The following is a 24,620-nucleotide window of genomic DNA, read 5'->3' as shown; positions in this document are numbered from 1 at the left end:
TGCATCGTTTGTGATAGTAGCTGAGGCATATGTTGTAACTGCTGGCTGGTTTTGTGAACTGCAGATTTATGTTTCTGCAGAACATCTGTGTGTCAGGAGATCTGTGCCATTTTCCACTTTCTGTGCAAAACCAGCTGCTTCTGGGGTAGTCTTGCGAGAGCTTCCCTTTTTTTTTTTTGGTTTCTTAGGTGTCTTTCACAAACTGTGTTTTGAGCCTTAGTATGCTCACTGTGCTCACTATAAATACACATTTATTTGTGTATGCATGTATGTCCATGAAAATTACAAGATTAGCTTTTCCAAACCAACACCCTAATAGAGGTATGATTCTTCAATGCCTGCAGATCTTACAGGGAAAGGAAGGGAAGGAAACCAGGTGAAGTATATTGGCCATGAAACTATTAGGAACTGAATTTGTGCAAAGCCGGCTGGGCTCTCCACCCTGAGCACTGGCAGTCAACACCTTCATGGTTTGTAGCCAACTGCCCCCAGCTTCTCCAACAGAGTCCAGCAAAACAGTTGCACTGGGTGGAGAAACTGGGGAAAATAGAAGTTTTTTTCAAACTGAATGAAACTAGGAAATGACTACAGAATTGCTAATATTCAGTATGTTGCACTGTTTTGTACTGAAGGCAAATTTATTTCTCAGAACATAAAGGGGAAAAAAAAGCATACAATGAGTGCAGTTGGTAAGTAGCTATTGATTTAAAGATGCTGGGAAGAGGAGGAAGAATTGGGAGATAAGCATACAACCTAAACAGGAGTAAAGTGCAGGAGTTAACACTGTTGACATTTAGCATCACAGCATTAAGAAGTCAATCCTGATTTGAGTTTATATATCCAGTCTACTGTTTTGAACTATCATCAGACTCTGGAACACAACACTGTTTTCCAGCCAGAGATTTTATTTTCATCTCTGAAAGCTGTAAACATCATTGAAAACAGGGAAGAAATCAAAACTGATGAGCAGGAAAAAAACAACCCAACAATCCAGCCCTTTGATTTTTAACATACTTTCGTAGCAAGGTTCAGTGGCACATTGCATGTGTAACTAGATGTACAGAGCGTCTCAGTAATGCTGTCTTTATCGTTAGTATTACAGGAACAGCATGCTACTAATCACTTCCAAATTAATGTAGCTTTTCTTCTTTGCAGCATAATAATAGTGTGCAGAAGTTTTTTTTTTGTTATTTGTGATGCTTTCTCTGTCTCACCATTGTAGTATAACCTGCTACAAGAAATACATCTAATTTTGCAGCCCAAGGGAGTACCAAAACCCATCAGGTTTTGAAGTCCATGCCTACAGTGATTTGTGTCTGGAATTTGCTCTAGGACTTAATACTGCAGCAGGTATTCCACCCCAACAAGTATTTTATCAAGTTGCAATTTTTTCTATCAGAGAAGGTCTTTATGTAAATCAGATTTTTTCAGGTCTGCTGTATGGGACCCCAGTTATTTTTTTTGCTATTACTTAAATCATAGGAATAACATCATAGGCACTTCAAAAGGAAAGATGTAAGCCAATGTAATCTTCTTGGTAACTCCACTAACAGCTGTTCACAGAAAGCTCATGCTGCTTCTTTTGTTTGAACACTTCAAGAAGTTGTTTTAAAGGAGAAAGCCAAAAATCTTTCCAAAATGCATTGCTGCTGAAGTAACTTTTTAGTCTCACCCACTACTGATGGGGGTGAATAGCGGTGTATCCAGAGATTGTAAAGAATGGCGCTGAATTTCACTCGTGTTCCTCTTTGCCTTATTCACAGATATTGATGAGTGTGCTGAAGGACGGCACTACTGTCGTGAGAATACCATGTGCGTAAATACACCAGGATCCTTTATGTGCATCTGCAAAACAGGATATATACGCATTGATGATTATTCATGTACAGGTAAGAGCTGTATATTCATGAAAGGAAATAACAGGATGATGGTATTTAGGAGCACTGATATGATTCTTCTAACGTTAATCTTTGTTAGAGTCACAAAATGTCTACATGAAATGTTGAACAGAATAAACACCAAAATAATTACAAGTATACAGTGCAGAAAAGCTAATGCATTTTACATCTTATGTGTATGTTGTATTGTTTGCCTGAAATTATAAGGCAGTCTGTATTGTCTTACAGGTCTATATGGCTTTGGGTGCTGATAGAAAAGGCAAAGGGAGGAGGCTGAAGGGAAAAATCAGAGAGCGAAAAAATAGTGCTATAGGTTACTCAGTGTCCATGTGGCATACCAGTACAACTTCACTTGGAGTATAATGACTCTTCTGCAAACTTTTGATGGAGTTAAATTTGCTGCATATTAGAAGTGGCTGTTTCCTCATTTTGAATTCTCCTGCATCAGGCAGGTTCCCCAGCTGAATCCTGAGTTCAGAGGGCAGGAGCTTTGCCTGCCATGAGCCACTGGACAACATGGTCAATCTTACCTCTGTATCTTCCCTCTTTGCTCTACTGCCAGTGGATGCTCTAGAGGAGGTGTTGGGTTCATACTGACTTTCTGTCTTCTAGTCGTCTTTTATTGCAAGGTATTTTAGGGTTGTGGAATGAACACTGAACATTTAAAACAGCCTTCCGTATCAGAACCAGGCTGACTGTAAGTGTTCCTGGGAGGAATGTATTTTCCTCTACTAGACAGATAAAGAAAACATGATTCAAAGATGTGGCACATTCACGCAGTGAAGAAAAATGTGTGTGAACAAAATAGTTCTACTACTTTTTTGTGGGCACAGGGGAAGACATTAGCTCTTTCTAGAAGAGAATATATTTGTTCAGTAAAGCTTTCTTGGGGTTCATATTATCTAACAGTAAAGCTGGCTATAAATGGATGAGAGTATTCAGAATGTGGAGATGATAGCACTGTGAAGTTCATTTCTAAAATTATTTAATTCTGTCCATTACATCTTGGAATTTTTGAGCATCAATGATATGTCTTGGTACAGAAACAGCTTCTTCATAACTGGCATAATGTGCTTGCCCAAACACGCACAGCACTCAGGAACATAGATTTGAAACCACATACATGTGATTTTTGTGTGTACTGTCTTACCTGTACTTGACATTCCTCTCGCATACACTGGCAAGCACTATTTTACGGCTGTAAGCACAGTTCTTGAAGGACCAAGTTATAGGCTGCTTGCAGCAGGTCCTTTCTAAAGCAACCAGTATGTTTCTGATCACTCTCTCATGTCTCCACACTCTCAGCTGAGTAAAGCAATTGTTTCACTACCTACCAAGTGTGAATGTTGGGATTATTTTAGGGCTCGCTTTATCTAAATCACTGTGATACTTTTTCGCTTTGCTTCCCTTGCTGTTCTGATTGAACTCTGCAAATAGTAAACTGTTGCAAACAACTTCACAGGGGCATTCGCTGCCTATAAATATAATAAAGGTATTTCTCAGTACTCTGCACATTGCATTCCTCATATTTGCTGAAACACACCGTTGTGAAATTCAGTGTAGTTCAAGAGCTCTGGACAGTCAAACTGGTGTAAAACTCACTGGAAATCCATTACAGATCTCACATTCCAAATTGAGTTTGGCTCCACATTTGTAAATAATAATTTCCTGTGAAATCATCCTGATGGGTGGCAAAATGAATGCTTTCTTTTCCACCTTTCCCTTGATCAGGCTGGGAAAAGTTAATGCAGAAGGAAGCAAAGTAGATGAAATAGTTTTGTAAGATTTCAAATCTGAAGACTCGCTAGGCCAGATGAACTGTAAGTCACACAGTGACTTTCTGTATGTCTGAGCAATGCCACTCACTGTCATTTGGGACCTGGAATTTTTCTGGAATTAAATGATAGCGAATTTTGGATACTGAGAGACAACCACAAGGATGCAGTGCTTGTTGGGTGGTAGAATTTGCATGAATGGCAACCTAACTTCATTAAGTGTATGTGTCGCAAAATAACTGCATTTTTTTTGGGTTCTGCAGCTAGTGTAAGCACCTCCAGTGGAAGCACTGGTCAGTTACTGAAGTATGTAGACTTACGAGGCTCTTGCATGACATTTCCACCAAAAAACTAGTGAGTGAAAGGTTAATTATGTTTTAGAAATTGAAGGAAACACAGGATACATTTCAAGTCATGTGCTTTGATCAGTAAATGGCATTTTGTGCTTGTTTTAGTCTATATGAGTGACACTGAGAGCATTTACGTTATAGCACTGTATTAAAGCAGGTGGCAAGTGTATATATTTGTACATGAGACTACTATAGGTTTTTCACCCCTCAGCATATTCTTTGCTCTTTGCTGGTTTTGCCATCATTAAAGCTCCTGATTTCGGAGACGTTCATGTGCACCCATTTGCCCAGATATAAATCTAAGAGGTAAAGTGAACGCAAGTAGGGAGGGTATGTTGCTGTGGCTTTAACATGGAATCTGTAGGAGTTTTAAACAACTAGATTGCTTAGCATTGTCTCTCGTGTAGAAACTTGCTGTGTTCTGAGAACCAACAAAAGCTCGGTGTAGTAGAAACACTGACCATGTTTACTGGACATTGCTGAAAGGTGTATAAGTTAATAAATCAGTGCAAAATAATGGTGGGAAGGAGTTTATGATGCCAATGACAGTACTTCGCTGTCCTGCAGACAGACCAACAGTTTTAGTGTAGGCTGTTACACTTGGGTATAGCTGACTTTTCATACTCATGATTTTCTCTTACTGCAGTATTTTAAAGCAATTAGTTTACAAGAAAAACTCATTATACTTCCCTTTGTTGTCTTTTTTTGATTTGTTTGTTTGTTTTTAATTTAAGTGGAGCCTAATGACATTATGACATTCAGATAAACAAATGACATCTAGGACTTGAGAAGGAAAAGTATTTTCCAAATATGTTTTGTTAGAGAGTCAAGGCAGTAAAGTGTGTTAGGGATCTCAACCTGTCTCAGCCACCCTTGCATTTGCTCTATTTAAGGCCATCAATTTAATCTGCCTTTCATGATTGTAGAAAGCAGCAAGTGGAAATCTTTGCACTTCGAGAATCCAGATACCAACTTGTCTGTGCCCAGCACACCTCACTGTGCATCATGAGCTCACGGCCCATTCACTGCAGCTGGGAAGTATTTTGGTTAAGCTCAAATTTATTGTCATGACAGTGGTAGTTCTTGAAGTTAAGGGCATAAACCAAGCCTTTTCATTTGGCAGAAAAGCAGGACAGGAAGGAGAAAAGCAATCATGATAGACCAAAGAGACAGAGCGCTGCAAATTAAGGAGATATTTTTGAAAGGTTTTGTGAAGAGTACCCTGTTTAATTTGGCGTATCTGTGAAAGTAAGGCTGTGCACCATCCTTAAGGGATTTTTCTGGGTTTTCTGTATTTCTTTTTTGTTCTATTAATCAGATTTATTGTAGAAGCTGCACAGAATAGTTCATGTATTCCGTAGTCTGTACAAAAACCTGGTGTTTGCATCTGGCGAAAATGAAAAGTGGGAAAGAGGTCTGTAAAACAAATGGTATTTTAAAACCAATTCAAACACTGGTATGCAAAATAGCTTTACATTCATACCATTAGATAGACTCTGTTTTGTGTAATTCATGCAAAAAGTGGGCATATTACAACATAATTTCTGCATTGCTCCTTTCTTTTTTCCTTGAGGTAGCTGGAAGCATCAACTTTGATAGCACCAGTTCTCAGCTACTGCAGAAGGGTATATAAAGATGCCTGTTGCCAACTACTCATGAGAGTAGAAGGCAGAAGCCTCACACAGACATCTCTTGTGCACAAGAGCAATCCTGAGTATCTTAGGGGCACCTTGCTACTGCAAGCGTACTACAAAAACTACCAAAGGCCCAGGATCCAGGACTTAGGTTGGTGTGGTATGCAATTCTGCTCAAATCTCTCAGTACTTGTGTACAGAGAGTCCATCACACTTTGGTTTTTGCCAATGTTTGCAACTAAATTTATTCATTCAACCCTGTTTTGTCTTCTGCAGAATTTAAAGGTTTTGGCAAGTCTTTATTTGCCTCATTGGGTTTAACTTGCCAGCTGAAATATCAATGAAAGTGAAGAGAAGGCAGATTTTTAATCCAGTTCAGGAATAACAAGAACAGGGCAAACAAGTGACAACTGACCCTGTGTGTTACTAAATGTTAAATTTTTAAGATATATTTCAGGTCACACTGTTCCTTGTAATGCTGTGTAATCAAATCCAGTTGTGGAACTGTAGCTGTGCCTAAAATAGCCGACTTAATGTAAGCTGGACCAGAAGCTCTTGTAGCATATCCTTGGGAATGTTACTAAGCAGAAAGAAAATGTTCTGTAGCTTGGCATTAGTATGTCATTGTTTGCACAGGATAGCTGAAGCACAGGAAGGAGATGTTGAACAATTATACCTGAACCTTGATTAGGCAGGTTATGATGTGAGGATGTCCACGCAGCTTGCTGGCAGGCTAACGTAAAATGCCTTATTGTTCCATTTTATGCACACATATATAATTTAGCAATCATTGATCAAAATAGAAGAGAGACATAAAATCAGTGACATTGAAGGGTTTTTCTCCTGTATGAGACATTTGAAAAGAAATCTGTGCTATTTATCTCTGTCAGAGTCCTGGGCACAAAAGACTGATCTAGACAGCATATAGCTGCTTCCAAAACAGCTCCAGTTTCTTTCTTCCTGGCATGTTTATTGCAAGTTTTACAATAGATCTGAATTACATTTTGATTTTCACAACAAAGGATGTAATGAAGACGTCAATTTCAGATTTTGTTTTTTGTATTCATCTTGGAAGCAAGATTTGCAGGGTTAGATTGAGTTAGTCACAACCATATTTACACAGAAATCTGTTGTTCATGACTGATTTTATGTTCAGAAATCAGTCATAGCTATGAGAAGGGGAGATGAGTGCTAAGATGCACCCATATGCCAAATGGGTGCATGAACTGCAAATTAAAGGCATAAAAAATATGCCCTAGGCTGCCATGCTTTCCCTACTTTGGTATCATCTCATTCCCTTTCCACTTTGCTTCACAGAACGTGAAATGTAATGGTGGTGTGCTGGGGGAAGGAAGGCAGAAAATGGCATGAGTCTGCTGGGTTGATTTCATATGTGTAGCGGTATGGTCCACCCTCGCTGTTAGATATGATTAAATCTGAACACTTTAGTATTTTTCTGAACACATGCTTGCTCTGCCTGGGATTAGAAAAATGCACGGGCTGTTTTCTTGACTGCAAAAAAGAAAGTTTTCCTTCTAGAAACAAGGATGCAGGCAGTGTCACCTCTAGTCTTTCAGGCTGCTGTGTCATCCGCAGCTGGTGGCAGTGCTCTGAACAGCACAATACATATCCTTTCCTGCACCGTTGGTTTTTTTTTTAATGGAAAAGGGAGAAGTTAGGAAATGAGAGATGAGAGCTTTCTCTGTTTCACACTTGGTTCTAACAGTGAGGAGTTCTGACTAGCCACAGTAGATGGTTAATCACGTTTAGCCCAAACAGATGTCTTTAGTTTCCTGCCTTGGGACCACTCACCTATCTAAGTAACCCGTCAAAAATGGAACAGAAGAAAGAAGACCCTGTGAGATTTAGCACATCCTCCCTAGATCGTATTAAGGCAGAGGAAAATGCATGCTGTGGCCTGGAGAAGCCATGGATTTTCTGAGCACCAGATGATGTTTAAGGCTCTGTTTCTGTGCAATCTCATGGGCCACCTTCTCTTTTTTTGCTTTCCAGTCAGCATAAAAGGGGGAAGTGACTCTGATGGAAGTACAGCCTCTCCTGTGGGTGTGAGTCCCTGAGGCGATGTGGGGAGGGTAGCACAGCTGATGTTACCCTCCCAGAGAATTCCTCCCTGGGTTCACACTTAGTGGTACTGGAGGGGGATGTGTTGGGGCTCTCCATGGGTGCCCTAGGACGGTATCTTTAGTTGACTCTCCCTGTATGTGTGGTCGGGGCAAGATGATAAATGACCAAATGTAAGGCGGACATACGAAGTATGTACTGTGTTCAAACTAGACTCTTTGAATTAATGTTTGTACATGCTGTCATCTACGGGGTTTAGTAAATTATCTATTACATGTTTGTTTGGTGCGGTTTTTTTTGAGAGAGAGAAGGGAGTGAGTGATCTACAACTTTGTACCCTGACACCACTGAGGTTTTACAATTGCGCTGTACTTTGGCATGAAACACATGTGAATTCTTGACTGATTAATTATTAAAAACATATCAGGCATGTTGCAAATCGTGGCCTACTTCTTCCAAGCATGGTCCGGCCATGTGAGCAGCCATGTCCATTCCTGCAGCAGTGCTGAGCTGTGTGGGACCGCTGGCACATGCGGAGCTAGGTGCTCACATCCATGTTTTAAATGCATGCAGACCTTGTAAATTTTTTTCACAACCATTTTGCTAAATCCATTCCAGACAATTTTGTCTTTCCTTTTCATTTTCTCTTAAGCCAAGTCATGCTCATTTTTTGCTACTGCTTGCTTTCAGGAAGAAATAGTTTACAAGCCAAAAGAGATGGCAAAGTAAGTGGAGATTCTAAGCCTGTGAGGCTGTTATTGTGCATTACAGCCTGGTACCATCATGTTTGTCTTCCTGGCTGGTTTTCTGACTTCTAAAGAAAATTATGAAGGATTTTTATATAACATACCGTGACTGTGGTGGGAACATTTGCAGGGTTTATTGTTCTTCAGTGGGGAATGGTTGCAGGATCTAAATAGGTGGAAGGAATGAAGTACTTCTTCAGAAGTAAAAGGAATGGATGGGATAGATGGATGGCTTTCGTCTTTGGACATTTTGACTTGGCCATACGGAAGGCCTACTCAAAGCAATGACAGATGTGTTGGACTCACTGGGCTTTAACTGGGTCTGTCCAGCTGGACCTTGCTAGGCCTCCTCCCCTCCACCACAGCATTTCTAAGCCTTTATGAGTCTCAGAGATTTTTCTAACAACATTTTTCCCAAAATGCTGTCAATGCATTCAGCAGCATTTAATTTTTTTTTTTTCAATAGCCTCTCACATATGAAGTCTAATAATTGTTTCTGCATAAATTGCCAAGAAGCATGGCAGAAGCAAGTTGAGTGACACCTGAATGTTAATTTTTTAGAATACTGGAAGCTCTGCATATTTTTCAAATCAAATTAAATTACAAAGCTGTTGCAAATTGGAAAGGAATTCCAAGACCAGCATTAAAATAATTAAGGGTCTGGGGAGATTGACTTGACATATGGGAAAGATTTAAGGAGAAAACTACACATTTAGCTGCATAATGATGCTGAATGTGCACAAAGTAGGAATTATGATAACAATAATACTAATTAATAATTACTTGAGGTGTGTCAATAATAAAGGGGAAAATGCAGGGTAAAGGCCAGCACCACTGCAGATCAGAGGCCAGTAGTTTTTGACATTAATTTTTTATGTCTGAACCATATACTCTGCTCTTTAATGGTATTGTGGGGTGACTTTGAAACAAACACACCTCATGATAATGTAGAGAAAACAGATCACCCATTTAGCCTGTTCAGTGCTCATGCATCTGATAGTATTTCAGCTATCTTTGTGGTGTTTTTTTCCCATGCAGCCATTAAAGTTTTCTCATTTTGGTTTTCCGACAGGCCACACCATTATGATTTATTTTACATTTGCTTTGCCCAAAGCAATCAAAGTTGTGTTCTTCCTAAGCCCTCCTGTTTGGTTCTGTTCTTGTAGATACCTGTGGCTTATAAACAACCTACACATCTGCTTGGTTTTCAGCTAATGCCACTGGCGATGTCCCCATTTAAGAAAGATACCTGTTGGTTTGGTATTTTGCTAAGCATTCATACATGGTGGGGTTTCTGAGTGCGTGCTTTTGTGTGTGTGTGTATGAAAAAGGGTTTTAAAGAAACATCTCTGGAATACTTCTGTCTCCATGCTGGCACTAGGTCAGGAGGTGACGGGCTAGTGACATTCTCTAGAGAGTGGGAGACTGTTTTCTTTTAGAACTGGCAAATTTCCTCCACTGCTTTTGAACATCAGATATTAAAAGTATAGTTATAGTCCTCAGTAGAAACTGAAGTTACCTTTAGAGGCGTCTCTTCTCTCCCCATCTTTGGAAGTCTCACTATTAGTTTTGTACATCCGATAAAAAAATCTACTTTATCTGTGCCAGTGCCCAGTTTTCACTATCCTGTCAGCCAGGAAATAAACACATCTGGGTTTTTTTTGGTATAGTGTGTAGCCAAAGGTTAGGTCTTGCCTCCTTTCCCTTCATTAATGCTTTGTTTACAATGTAACTCTTCTGAGGATGCTTATGAGGAAACAGAGGCAGCATCTTTGCAATGCTAATGGAGCCCATCCTTATCGTCTGAGTGCAGATGCCCCCACTATGGGAACCATCAGTCTGGTCTCTGGATGAACTTGAAATGTCAGTAACAGGGACCTATGATTTTGTTGAAATAACAGAGCTCAAATACTGTTTATGATACAGATCCTCAGATTATCAGGGGTTTTGCGGGCTGCCCACTTGTTACCGTCTGCTTCTTGCAAGATACAGCTATTTTAGAGGGGGGAATAGACTCCCTGCTACATGTATTTTTTATCACCGTAGTACTCTGACACACTTTGGATGAATGATTCGTCTTGGCATCTAGAAGCTCAGGTTCATAAAAGTGCACCTGCCTGTGGGCTTCCGTGCAGATTTCACTGGTTTATTTTTGACTTGTAAATCCATCAATTGTTTGGGACATCAACAGTCTAAGAATCTCCTCTTTTTCCTATATTGTGCAGCAGAAGTGATGTTCAATGGCAGGGATACTTAAGAAAAAGTTTTGTTGAATTGCTTGTGAGGATGCTGAAGGTAAAATCCATCTTTAATTCCGAGGGCACAGGGCAGGTAAAATTCCAGACTTGCAATATATTCCTTCCACATACTCAGGAAAAGTTCATTGATGGGTTCAGACATGGGGCTGGGAATGGGTTTGCACCAGTATACATTGGTAGGAGGTAGACTCCAGCTAGCTGTGAAGTGTGGCCATTTTACAGTATCATGTATTACTAGTTATTTTTGTTCCAACTGTACGTTTCAGTTCCCACAAATTAGTTCTGAGAACTGGAAGGGAATGCCTCTCCTTATTTAAATGAAGAATAAAATCTAGCTTACATGTGAGGAATGTGGGCTATGTTTTAGCACCTGCACCAGCCTCTTCTAAGAGCAGTATAGTTGCCTGAGTTTCCATGGAGGAAAGCTACTTTAAGACTGATGTAATCCAGAGTTGAATAAAGTCATCCAGCTTCTGTGTTTAAAGCTGCACACTTGTCCTCAGTTAATTAACAGTATAAAATTGGTCTGCTTTTTCAGACACACAAGAGCATCCACAAGTCATCCTGAAGATAATAAGAGCTGATAGTGCTTAGTACATTGGTAAATGAAGCCACATTTTAAGAAGTGACTAAATATGGCCCCAAAATGCAGCTTTATTCAGCACTGCTGTATACCCTTTACCCTTCACTGCTGCAAAGAATTTAAAACAAAGTCTGTGACCTCAGATTAGTCATATGCGTATAGTATACCGGCTTTGTTACTTGAAAATACGGTAGTGTGAAACATGGTGACAATAAAAGCTAATTTCTTCCTGTTTATTTCCCTTGACTGATTTTGATGAATTCAGCAACATTTCAAGTTTTCCTCAAGTTCTGCAGCTTGTACAGCTGAGCTTGTTGACTGTGCTTAAATAAAGGCAGAATAATTGCGCAGTATGGTGCAAGGGACAGAGCAATAAACAGGAATCCTGACAGGGGCTTGTTGTAACATCACTGGAGTGACATATTGTGGCTTGAGTAAGGAAATGTCGTAGTCAGCAAAGCACCAGAGAAAACATGCAGTTCTGGATTTATAACGATGTGGGCAAGATGAACCATCTGTTTTTTCCATCTCTGATTTTGGTGACACTCCCCTCCTCCCCCAATTATATTAGAAGTAACGTACATGCACATGCATTATCACACAGTGTAATCCAAACTCCACTGAGGCGATGGTGTCCAGCTATACTGTCAGGGTTGCTGTTATTAATAAACACTCTAGAAGCCAGCTTGTATGCACAGAGCATTTTTAACTCAAAACCTATTTGATTCTGATTTCCATTACTTGGCCCAGTTTCCATTCTGCTTTATCTGTCAGCCAACATGAAGCTCTCAATCCGCTTTCAGGGTAAATTTTCTCCAATATCCACTTTCTAGCTGTAAGATAATTGACAAAGCTAATAAAGGAATGATCATTCAGACTGAGCTTGTTGCTATGCGACCGCATTACTAAGATAACAACACAAGTCATTTTTATATATCTGCTATATCTTATACAATGGAACTCGTTTATGCTTTATTTGGATTGAATCAGGTTATCGTTGACAACTTAGTTTGGAGGCTGTTTTAACTTAGAATGAGACCTTTTTTCTCCTTTCTGGAGGATACTTTTTAGGTCCCATTTCCTCCTTGGTTACTGACCCAGTTCATAACAACTGTTCATCTGGCTATGCAATGCAGGACTGACTTCTCAGCTGATCAAAATCCAACACATTTTTAAAGAGTCTTTGGTAGAATATGATTTGAGTTGATAAATAGAAAATGTATTCCCTTGACAAAGATACGAGTGTATGCTCTTCAGTATTGGATACTTAATTCTTTTACAGAAATCATTCTTTTACCAAATATATATATATTTGGTATTTTTGGGGTGTATGTATATCTATATATAGATATATACACACACCAATGTGTTAGCTGGAATCCATATTGGTCTTAGGAACAGAGGATGGTAAAGGTATTATATCAAAAGCAATTCTTTAACTATTTTGCATTTCTGCAGTTTCTGTATAGTGTTTAAAATCTGTCTGCAGAAGCAGACATCAGAATTGATTATTTTGTTTTACAAGGAATATATTTTGCATTCTTACATTGCAAAATGTAAAATGTAAATGTAATGCAAAATGTAAAAATTCTAAATTGTCATGAGGAAGTTTTTAATATATAAAAGGAGGTACATGTGTCGACTTGAGAATATACTCAGTCTGAAACAGCAACTCAGAAAAGAGTGAGATCTTTCATTCATGCAAAAATTCTGAAATTACAATATTTTCAAACATTAACATCGCTTGATATTTATCTCACAGCGTTATGACAAACATCCAGTGTACATCCCATTTCTCAGTGTTCTGAACCCCTCTGCAGCTTCCGAGCACCCAGCATCCCTTGATAGCTTCTACAATGCAGTTATGTGCTGTGTCAGTACAGTATGATTGGAAATTAGAAATGTAGGGGTATAGCAAAATTAACAGAGTCTATTGTAAAAATAGACAATCTAACAAACGATACAGCACTGAATGAATTATTCATTTCCATAGATAATTACATTGACTCTTCATGTTAGAATTTTACTGAAGTTGACACGAGGTGGAATTCAGTTTGCAGTTAAGACACCCCAACGTAGATGTCTTAATCTAAGTTCACGTTGTAATCAACAGAGGTCAAGGATTCAGCTGGACCCAACTCAGTTGTTTACTTACAGGTTCCTGCTGCTATTTGAGATGATCTAGGCAGTTGTCATCATCGGGTTAAGCCATGTAGGTCTTGCACTCTTCTGAGTAACAGCTGGATGCAAGCAGAGTAAGTTGCCCCTCTCCATGTGTTCGAGCCCCTTATGTGTGGGCAACTCAATCCCATGTTAGGGATTATACTTGTGTTCTCTAGGTTGCACTGACTGAAGTGGGAACTTAGATGTTTATAGCAAGATCTGGTTGTCCAGTCATAGGTCTAGTGCCTTTTTAGGTGCTGTAGTGTGTCCTACTTGGTCTCCAACTTCTGTTACAGTCTTCCTGCAGAGCTTTGCGTTACACCTGACAACCTTTGCTGATGTCTTGGATACCCAGGAGGTGCCAGGCTAGATGTCACTTTTTAGCTAGGTGTGTGTTTACGCAGTGGAATCTTGCCCAGTCATACACATGTAGCACCTGAATTTAGATACCTTAATCTGGAGCTGAATTGCACCCAGAATTACCAGCAACCAAATAGCTGCAGTGGAGTTTTCTTTAGAAGAGTTTAAATACAAGAGACTGAAGAGTACATGGGGTATTGTCTGGTCAAAACTTCTTCACCTCTTCATCCCAGTACTGGATGGTAGCTGTGGACTGTGAGAGTTAGGACGATGGTAGCGAGAGGATGGCTGGTATTAATTAATAACAACATGACATCCTCTCACAGTTGGACCTCCCCTGGCCCATCCTTCTGTGGATGATCACAGACTGTGAAAGACAGAATGCAAAGATCAGGAAACACAGTAGGTAGCCTTGAGGACAGTTTCTTTGAAGTTGCAAAGATCTTTCTGGCTCAGGAGATGGGATTCTGCGGCTGCCTCACTGAACGAGCCAGAAGTGAAGGAAGTTGGATAGCTCACATCTATGATGTCTGAGCCAGCTGGTGATTGCTTCCTGCCGGGAGAGCGTAGACTGTTCTCAGAGGGACTCCAGCCAAGGTCAGTAAGAGACTGGAGCTACTGTATGAAGCAGGACAGTTTTTAAAAAAGGAACAGTGGAGTTATTTAAGGTTATGTGGTCATGCTATATTGAAGTCAGCAGTTTTCTATACATTCACAGTAAAATCAAGGTGACTATAGCCAAGATATAAATTATCCAGGTTTTGAGGGTAGTAGATACAGCTCACAGTATATGGTTATAATGTCTGTCAGTCTGTTGGCATTCTACTGTTGAAAAACATTACCAATCTTAAGATAACACAGTTGTCAGAAAAAGCAGAGGGTAAGAAAGATAACTGTCTGTCAAGACTTGTAAGACGAGACATAAGATTTTTTAATTTTGTCCAGGGCTTCAGAAGCCTTTTCTTTTATTATTAGAGCTGTAAGTTTTTTCTTTGAATGAATATGGAAGTTTCCTGTTTGGACAGATATGTATCCTTGAGTTATTTCTGTTCAGACAATCTGTGAGCATGGAAACTTTTCATTCTTTAAAATTTGATTCCCACTGTATGCTATATGGCATGTCCAGTAATGAGTGACTCCTGAAACAACTTATAAGTGTCCTTTGCTTTTCATGTAGTGTTTATAATAGATTAACCTGCTTTATGCTACATGGCAGACTGTTTCCTTAACTTATGTTTTCTGCTGTCAGTCATTATAATTTAGTATTTGTCATCTTCTTTGACAAATCCTTCCTAGGTTTGTCTGTGTGATAAATCTTTATCAATATTGCTCCCTTTTGTCAGTCTTTTGGGCTGACGATTCTTGACTTACAAAATCAGATGTAATTTGCTGCATCAAACTGCTTCTTCAAATTAGAAATTCATTTCTGCAGCCGGAATAATTCAGAAATAGCCTTTTGGGTTACAACCCTCTCTTCCAGCTGTGTGCTTGAGTAGTGGTCTTACTTGTGGTACAAACCCCTCAACCACAGCACGAGTTGTGTACTTGCTAGTCCTTCATTGCACGTAGAATTATGCTGAAATCTACCCTGAAATGTGTTGGTGCACAAAGTAAACATACTGGGTTTATCCACTTCACTGACTCATCTGGTGTCTGTGTTCCTATGTGTAATCCCAAAGAAAGGCTTATATTTTTAGTTCTGCATGTAACTTCTGATTCACACTGAAGCGTGCTGCTGATTCTGTGGGCTGGCTGTGGCTGGTCCTGCATAGTGTAGAAGCTAAACTGGCACTTTTTCTGCCCTTCTAATTCTGTCTAAAACTAGTTGCGGTTCCAGAATTCGCTCAGTCTGTGTTTTCCAGTTCACCTAAATGAACAAAGACGTGATTGGCAGGACCTTTCTGTAGCAGTCAGAAAGACCAGGCCAAACAGAAGGAGCAAATGCCACCTACTGAGAAAATATATTGGAACTCATCCTTAGGGTTTTGTTCTGCTGATGCCCCAAGGAAGACTGGCCAAATCATCATCATTAATTTGAAAAGTCACGTTGATACAAAGAGGAGCATTGCTGTCTGCGCTGTGCTCCTGTACAACATAATCCTAAGGTTCTTGGGTGGAATTTCACTTTTGCTAGTGAAGATACATATTGTGAGGCAGTGTTTCTGAAAGTACTGTGTCTATAAAAGATACTTGATATTTTTCCTGAGGACATTGTCAATATACAGAACTGTTCTGTCTTGTCTTTTTTTTTTTTTTAAGAAAACACGAGTGGTTTTGAAGCCTCTTCAAGACTGAACTAAAAAACTGAAACCAGAAATTATTTCAGAAATGGTAGTCAATTTACTTTCTTGAAATCAGTCCCCTTTGCAATGTATGTAGTCAGATGTGCAAAAATTGAGGCAATTCCCATCAACTAACAAAAACCTTTGAAAATTTTGATGTTTCTCTTGAGAACCAAGAGCTCTGTCAACAAGCTTAGCAATAAAATAGGAGGCTGCTCTACCTAAATGGTTTGTAGGAGTTTTTGTAGGAGTATTTCTTCATTCTGACAAGCTTCCAAATCATCTTAAAAAGACTGTATCTGTTTCCTACTGTCATTATATGCTGCAATCTTTTCACATCATCTTAAGTATATTCTTAGGAGAAATAGTGCAAGGAATAATATCTATTTTATATTTTAGAAGTGAAAGTTATTCCAGGGAAACACTCGCAGTCACCTAGCTTGATTAGCCTCTAACTCACATTGCTCTAAGTCAGAAGTCACTGTTGTCTTCTGTAGGTATTCTTTAAAATTGTCACAAGAAGGCAATGAGAATTAAGTATCTTAATGTTTTACCACATAATTTTTTTACATCATGTTTTGCTTTGGGAATGAGCATTTTGTTAAAATATCAATGTACTTATTTATTTGCATTTTATTGCTTCATTTTATTTACCTGTTTCAGTGTGTTTTCCTTCCAATATATTAATAAAAGAAATGAGCATTTTGATTTAAATGGGGAACAGGATTTCATTGTAAATACTTATTTTCTAATGCAAAATAATATTGGAGTGGTAGAGTGTTTAATCATGCAATACAAGATGAATTTATGCTATCCCAAATATCTGTCTTGGCAGATATTGGAACTAATTTGTAAATACTTCCTAAGTTAATGTCCAAGTCACATGGAAATGGAGATTTGGACTGGACTGACAAAGATAAGCAGCTCTGAGTCACACAGACCAATCACCAGGGAAAATATATTGTCAGCAACAGTAATTACAGCAGGTAATTGTGTCATTTACCCTGTTACAGACCACTAAATGTGATGAGTTTGGAACATACCAGCTGTCACACAGCGTTAACTTTGATGTTCAGGGTTTGGAAACCTGTAGTAGAACCTTCTAATGACAGTGCATTTAAAAAAAAGAAGATAAAGGTTTCACACTGTTCAAAGTGAGCATAAATGACCAATTCTTTTCAAGATAAGAAGATTGATTTCTGGAAAGGTGGGGGTCCATCAAGAGTAATCTATTTTAATTATTTTTCTGTGTTTTTAATAAATTTGGAGTTTTCACATGCTTGGTAAGAAGAATTTATTACCTTGTTCCTAGCTCTTCACAAGGTGGAAATGGATGTAGAATTCAACTTAACTTCTGTCTACATCATTTTAATGTTTCGGAGGTAAATAGAGATTGTGGTTGGTGGTAGTCTGAGCGGATATTCCAAGCTGCTTCGAATACCCTGTGTTTATTCACTTAGTACACCTTCCATGGAGTGGGCTTCATCTTAGTTTGAAGTCCTCTGAAGTTGTTCACAGCATCTCAGCTTAAATCCTAACTTTTCCAAAGAGGAGACAGGTAAAGGAAGTAGGATTACAAAGGTAAAGTCATCCTGGGATTACAGTAGTATTAGGAAAATGGAATATCTGGTTGAAGTTTGTTTTTTTCTTAATGCTGTGGTTTGATTCTAAATTCATATTTTGAGTATTTGAGACCTGAACAATACTGAAGACTTAATGTCATCCATGTGTCTGCTTATTAGAGCAATTCATGGTGTTCTTAAATAGGACAGCAGATTTAATGGCAGAATTTTTCAAATATGTAAAGCTTGCTAAGATGTGCTTATGCAAATATTTATTTATCAATATAAAATGCATATAAGTATTGATATATGTAAGTACAGAAATAGTTATTTGTAAGCTTGATTGGCACTAGCAGTTGAACTGTGGCAACAAAAGCATAGTGTGGACTAGAAGATCTACCATGAAACAAGTAAGTTAGCCAGTGTCAAGTTTCATACTGTTGCGGGGGGGGAAAGGAAGATGAAAGCTAGTTTCATTGTGTCTCCATTACTATCCTGTGTTGGTTTTTGTTAGAAGCAGTGCAGACAGCTCTGCAGGGTATCTCCTGGCCTCAAGGGCTGTGTCTGAACTGCCCAGGCTGGGTACGTGTGTTACTCTTCCCTGACCCTGTGCTATGGTGAGAACTGGCTGTACCATTCTCCCAAGAGCTTTTGTTTCCAGGGAAGGCAGCTTAGGTGCAGTGTTCGTGAAGGATACATTTGCTGTGCTGTTTTGGTGGGCCTTCGTAAACTATCAGGAAAGATGTGCCCTAGGGAAAATTGGGAGCATCACTAGGGACAGTATCAAGGCTGACCTAAGGGCAAAGCATCAATATTGTACTTTACCATCACTGAAGCATATCTTTGTCCCTGTTTTCAAGTAGAGAACCCTCTTCAAAATCAGGTGAGCAACACTGAAGGAAGGCCTGCTCTCCCCATAGAGCTCAAGCACTACAGCTGTTTTATCAAAAATAGTACTGTCCTACTTGATACCCAGTGAGTCATCTGAGTGCCTGTGTCACAGTACCGCCAGGGAAATACGAGGAGCCATCTCATGCATTAAGAAATCTCCCTGCTGCACAAGAGGACAGAAAAACCATTTGTTCCCTAATATTTATAGTTAAGCAAGTTGCTCCAGATTCCTGCTGACAAGAGCAGGATCAAAGCAATAGCAGCATTTCATCCACCACTGTGGTGCCTCTCATTTTCTTCACCTGGCAAGCACTGTCCTTGATAATGGTGCTGTATGTTGTAGCTGTAATTTCCCCAGGAGCCCCTAGAACAATGAGTTGGCAAACTGTGGTCACGATGCTATCTGAAAAAGAATAGAAGAGGGGCACCAGCTATCTCCAGAGAGCCTTGAGTACATCTATAATTTATTAAACCAACTTTGGCCAGGACCTGATTGGTGAGACATCTTTCTCCTGTCCCGTTGTATATCCATCCTTCTCTGTCTCCATGCTGAGAAAGCGTTGCTCAGAGGTGTTTTTGTGGAGTGCTCTGGTTATGTAGATGGTCTGTAAGTTGTTACTAGTTAAATACGAGAACAGGCAGCAAGTTAGGAGCCTCAGCAGCAGTCAGAGAGCCTCTTTTCTGCTGCCTTTGTGTAACAGAAATATGTGTAGGATGGGGGCCAAGTATCCAATACATGTATCTGTTGCTGGTAGCAGACTTGTGTAACATGGAGCCTTTTAGTAAAGAAACAGTAAATTAAAAGGGTTGGCGTCAGGAGAAGAAGTAAAATAAACATTTTTCAGTTGGCTGAGGAAATTGGAGTAGAATATTTACAGCTCTAGTCAGGCTATTCTACTAGCAGTAAAGTAGGGAGCACTACTTATAGATGCAGAATTTGCTATCATCGTCACTTTTGACAACATAATAGAAGATTTTGAAAGCATCAGTTTATCATAAGTGCCTGGGAGGTTTCGTGGCCAGTACAAGTTGGAATTTAAAAAGATTTACCTAGGAACAAATAATGCATCTGGCCAGATTAAAAAAAAAAAAATAAAATGAATTTATGGAAAAAGTCTAAATGATGAAATACCTTTTAAAAGATAGAAACTGTATTTTAAAATGTCAATTGTAAAAGAGACAAGATATTAAGAGATCAGTTTGAATTAAGGCAAGAAAGAAGTGGGTGACAAGGTCACAGACCTTATGTCTAGACTGAAATCTCTTAAGGTGGGATTTTCAAAATCATTTTGCATTTGCATTACAGTCCTGCCATTGAAATCAATGGGAGTTACAGATTTTCCTTTAGGGGAAACAGGCCTATGCTGAGTGCTTTAGAAAATTCTTCCCTTAAACTTTTCTGTTCAAGAAGGAATATACAAAATGGCAGACATGAAGGAAAGTGGAGAAAAATTAAAGCTTATCTAACTTTAGCTGTCATACTAAATATTCTTCAATATATTTCCTCTGCCTAACTGGTTGAAAAGTGTAAAAATTCACAGGATGTTACATGAAGTAACACTGATTAATATTATAATAGAAGCTTCCATGAGAGGAATGTATTTTACAAAAATATGTCTTGTTCTGATTCTGAAGTCAGAAATCACAATTCTAACACACATTTTGAAGATGATGAAACTTACATGGGTTTAAGAAGGTTTAAATGATTTGCTCAAGAGCTGTGGAGGAAGATGAAGGGAGTAATGGTAGGCCTGCCTTGAAATATGTATTTTACCCATCAACTTGACTGTTGTGGCTGAGACCAAGAATATCTTTGTCTTCCCTGAGTTCCAGGAGGCCTTGGCATGGACTTCTTGGTGTGCAGATACCACAGGAAGGGTGGGCTGGTTGACATTCAACTCATGTGTTAGGCTTTTCAAGCTGAGTCCTGGGGGAGAGTATAACCTGTGTAGAGCCATAAAATCCATTATTAGAGCTACAGAATTTGGGATTTCTAGTGGACAATTCAAAGGGACTTAACAGCTATGAGTTATGTATGCCTTCAATCTAGGAGGAAAACTCAGAACAGGAACAACCAAAAAATAAAGAAAAAGAGATTTTGTGCAAAGAAAAAAGTCTTAAAGTCAATGTAAGAGGGTAGGGAAAAAAGTATATGCCTCTTGCAGGCTTTGGTGTGTGAAAGTTTTCTTTAGGTGAAAGTCTGTTATGAAATAAAACATAAAATTGAAAATCTTCTTAGAATATGTTTTCAAAGAAACTACTGTTTTCTATAATTAGAATGTCCCATATTTTTGGAAATTATATTTGCCTATAAATATGCTGTATTTCTCTACGGATTTTTGGTCCAAGGATCTTTGTTGTGTTCTCCACGTTGGTAAAGAACAGGGTGCACCTTAAAAGTTTTGGTCCTCCTAGAGAGAAAAGAACTTCATGATTGGAAGTGGGAGGTATTTTAGGGATGGATTTCATCATCACATTCAGTGTCAGGATTTCTCTTTTTGTGAAATAAATTATACCGGTTCCAAAAGTCCGTCTCAGTCCATGTCTGTCTTGAGTCTCATCAGAGCCATAGCCACCTTGGAGCTTTCTCCTAGCTTCACAGGCAGATGCAAGGCAAACGGGTGTGTGTTTTTAGTAATGTCATCTCTTGATCAAGTGTTTTTCAGCTGCTTTTAATCCTCCATCAATAATTGCCACTAATATAGGTTCCCCATTCTATCTTCCTAGTCATGTAACTATGATACAGTCCTGGAGCTTTCTCATAATGGATATGAAAAGGAACACTGGATTTTGGCCATATCCCCCAGTGGATTTTCTTCCTAAGGTTTCATTATAGTTTTCTTGGTTTTCCTTTTTTATCATATTAAAACCAAATATAGAATAAGTAAATAAGCTAATAGATAAAAGAGAGAAGTAGACATCTGGATGAGACGATGGCAGCTGTTCTCCCTGAAGAACAGCAATGGACTAAGTAATTACAGACAGAAAAAGCATTTCGGAAAGCAGGATGGTCTCTGAACAGACCTTGAAAATAGAACATACACATGCCAGAGCTATTTTTATTGTCAACATAATTAAGAGAAAAAAGTAGGAAATTTCTGAGCATAGATCTACAGAAATTGTTGTTTATGGCTGCACTGAAGAAAGAACTAGAAAATGAGGACCAAGAGCAGCGTGGATATATGGGAGTGGATGAAGGTGAAAATCAATCAAGTAACAGGATTAGCAGTGAATAGAGTATTGCAGGGACACCTGGCTTTTCATATCCCCAGCTTTGAACTGAGGACAGCTGCCGGTGGTCATTAATTAATGATTAATGACTTCAGCGTTAAGGGTAAACTGCGTGATGGTAACTCTATGCGTAATTAAAGCATGGGTTCAATTTTGCATTTGAATTAGGGAATACCTATAGAAAAACGAATTGGGGCATACTTGAACCAGGGAATGCCAATACAAAAAATTAACATAACTATATGGCAAATATAGCATAATCATCAATAAATTTACAGCATTTGCTCTTTGAAAATAGTGTGCATATACTGAGACTTTAAGTAACCCTGACAATTAGAGTTTAAACTAGTTAATATGAAGTCTTAAAGAAACTGCCCATCTGTCATTTCTCAAATGATCTTAATGGAATAAGTCTTCCAGACTACCCATATAATCAGTACTCATTTTTGTCCTGTACATGAACTATATGAGGGGAAGAAAGCTTGTAATTAAGATAAACTGTAAGTGGGCATTTAAGTGTGTTGGCTATTGATAATTCAAGTAACTCTTATCTGTTGTCACTGCTGTGAGTGTTGTCACTGTCATCTCAGATTGCCAGCTGGTCTCCAAGGCTGTATAGATCTATACCAAACCAATGGGAAGGAGACAGGAGGCCGAAAGTAATTTGAGTTCAAGAATTCAGAAGCATTGGAAGGAGAAAATACCTAATATATTCTCTTTATTTAAATTATTTTAATTTAATCCTGGTCCACAAGTTCCTCACTCAGAAATGAATATCTGTTTTGGTGTTACAAGATTACAGTTGGAGGGGTGTATTTTATTTATATATTTGGGAACTTTTTTGCATTTCTGTGCCTTAACTGTGATCTCAGCTCTTATTCTCCAATGTTGGTAACGGATGGTTCAGGAAAACTGCCAGCATAATATTCTTTACCCATAAGTAAGTGATGCAACTCAGTTATCACCCCTTTTTGCTGCTGTATTTGTATGTGCGTATATAATCTATTTGCTGCACACCCAAATGCGCATAGGTGAATTAATTGCATTGTCACATAATTTTTTGCATCTCTAAGTCATCTGTGTCATAAAGATTATTTAATGGAACATTCATACGCACTTACTGTTGCTATTGTTATTACTGAGGAGCAATAGCAAAGTTTAGAGCTGAAATTTTTTTTTCAATCTAGAAAGACCTCATTCCAGAGATACTTTAGTCAATATAAATACTGTATTTAAAACTTTGGTTGATTCTCGCTCAGAACAGAGATTTTATGAATTTTAACACTGTTGAACATAGAGTCCTGAACGGTGCAAAATGGAATTTAGATATATTAGATACTAAAGCTTTAGAAGTAATCACTGAAACCAGTGCATTTGGTCTTTATAGAATATGTTTATGCAAATTCATAATAATAATCATTAAAATCTCTTTGCAAAAGTAGTTTTTATTTCCTTGCCTCTGTAATACTGTTGTACCTGGCCTGTCCCCATCATCATTATGGTGTGCAGTGAAATAAGTTCAGGACTTTTGTTAAATGTGGCACATGAAATTTGAAGATGCTTGAAATAAATGGCCTCAGTGTTGCTTCTTGCAACATCAGACATATATTTGGGCAGTACTGACATTTCTAAATAATGCAAATAATGTTTCTGTACTGGTTTTTGAACTTAAGAACTATATTAATAGTTCTCTTAAAATGATTCTTTTATAAATTGCTTTTTTGGTTCTTTGTAATGCACAATCCTGTCTGCTTCTACAATTCCTGGTTTGATATTTAAGATTGGTGAACTCAGTCTCTGCAATGTCCTCCTTATTTAAGGTGACTTTCCAAGTGTTTGATTGAAAAAAGAAACCAAAGCAATAAGCATGAATTAATGAAGAATTGTCAACAGAGCACCACCCTTTTTATTACAAATAAGTATTTCTATTTTTAATAAAGCTGGACAGTCTGCTTTGTTATTAATAGAGAATTGTAGAAGAAGCTGTTTCTGATGGTTTCTTTCAATTGGTGTAGATAGTGTGCCATGTACTGGAAGAGTGAATATAGTAAGATGCTTTATGTACGGTCCCTTCCAACCCAAAGCATTCTGTGATTGATTCTATGATTAGCTCAGTTGGTACAGGATTTTTTCAGGTGTAGTTTAGCCATTTGTAGTCAGATCATAAAAGAGCCAGTCCTGAAATGTAGGCTGACTGCTCTGTTAGGTGCTGCTGTAAGAAGGAATATGAAGTAGTACTATGTTTACATGGTTTTAAGTGTGTTATTGAAGCTAAGATCAGATGATACAGAGCAACAAATCTAGATGGATGATAAAACATCCTGATTCTTTTTTTGCTGATTTTTTTCCATTCCTATTGTTTTAAAATCTCAACTTCTTTAATTGAATCACAAAATTTCCTCTTACTCTGAGACATTTTCCTCCTAAAAAATGACATGTAAACTTCAATCCAAGAATCACTTATCAGACCCATGAATTTTTCATGAGTTGCTAGTATTTGATTTAAATAAAAACAGACGTGAAGTTTGAACAGGTAACCACAGAAGTGGAAGTGATGGCTGTTTTGATACAGTTCTGGTTATGTGCTGGGCCCTCCTCCTGAAATGTTAGCAAGCATCCTCCTTTCTTACAGGAGGATATGAAATACTGAAGTTTCTTATGGCAAGAGTAGGAAGCCAGGCATATTATCTTTGAATCCAGGCTCCCTTACTTAGCTGGCAGAAAGTTAGTTTTATTGATACTGTACGTGTCATGGTTTAGCCCCAGCCAGCAGCTAAGCACCACGCAGCTGCTCGCTCACTCCCC

The 24,620-nt window shown here is 38.6% G+C and overlaps 1 protein-coding gene across 1 annotated transcript in view; it reads left to right on the top strand.

Annotated features, from left to right (window-relative positions):
• NELL2 (neural EGFL like 2) overlaps positions 1-24,620 on the top strand; it is a 154,180-nt gene that overhangs the window by 84,804 nt on the left and 44,756 nt on the right. The window contains exon 13 of the mRNA XM_075717588.1: positions 1,764-1,889. Within this exon, the coding sequence (XP_075573703.1) occupies positions 1,764-1,889 (126 nt within the window). The remainder of the gene's footprint in view (positions 1-1,763; positions 1,890-24,620) is intronic.

Source organism: Pelecanus crispus, chromosome 1 (assembly GCF_030463565.1).
Source record: "Pelecanus crispus isolate bPelCri1 chromosome 1, bPelCri1.pri, whole genome shotgun sequence".
NCBI classification, from domain to species: domain Eukaryota; kingdom Metazoa; phylum Chordata; class Aves; order Pelecaniformes; family Pelecanidae; genus Pelecanus; species Pelecanus crispus.
The sequence above is the reverse complement of the archived record's forward strand: the minus strand, read 5'-3'. Positions and strand labels throughout refer to the sequence as shown.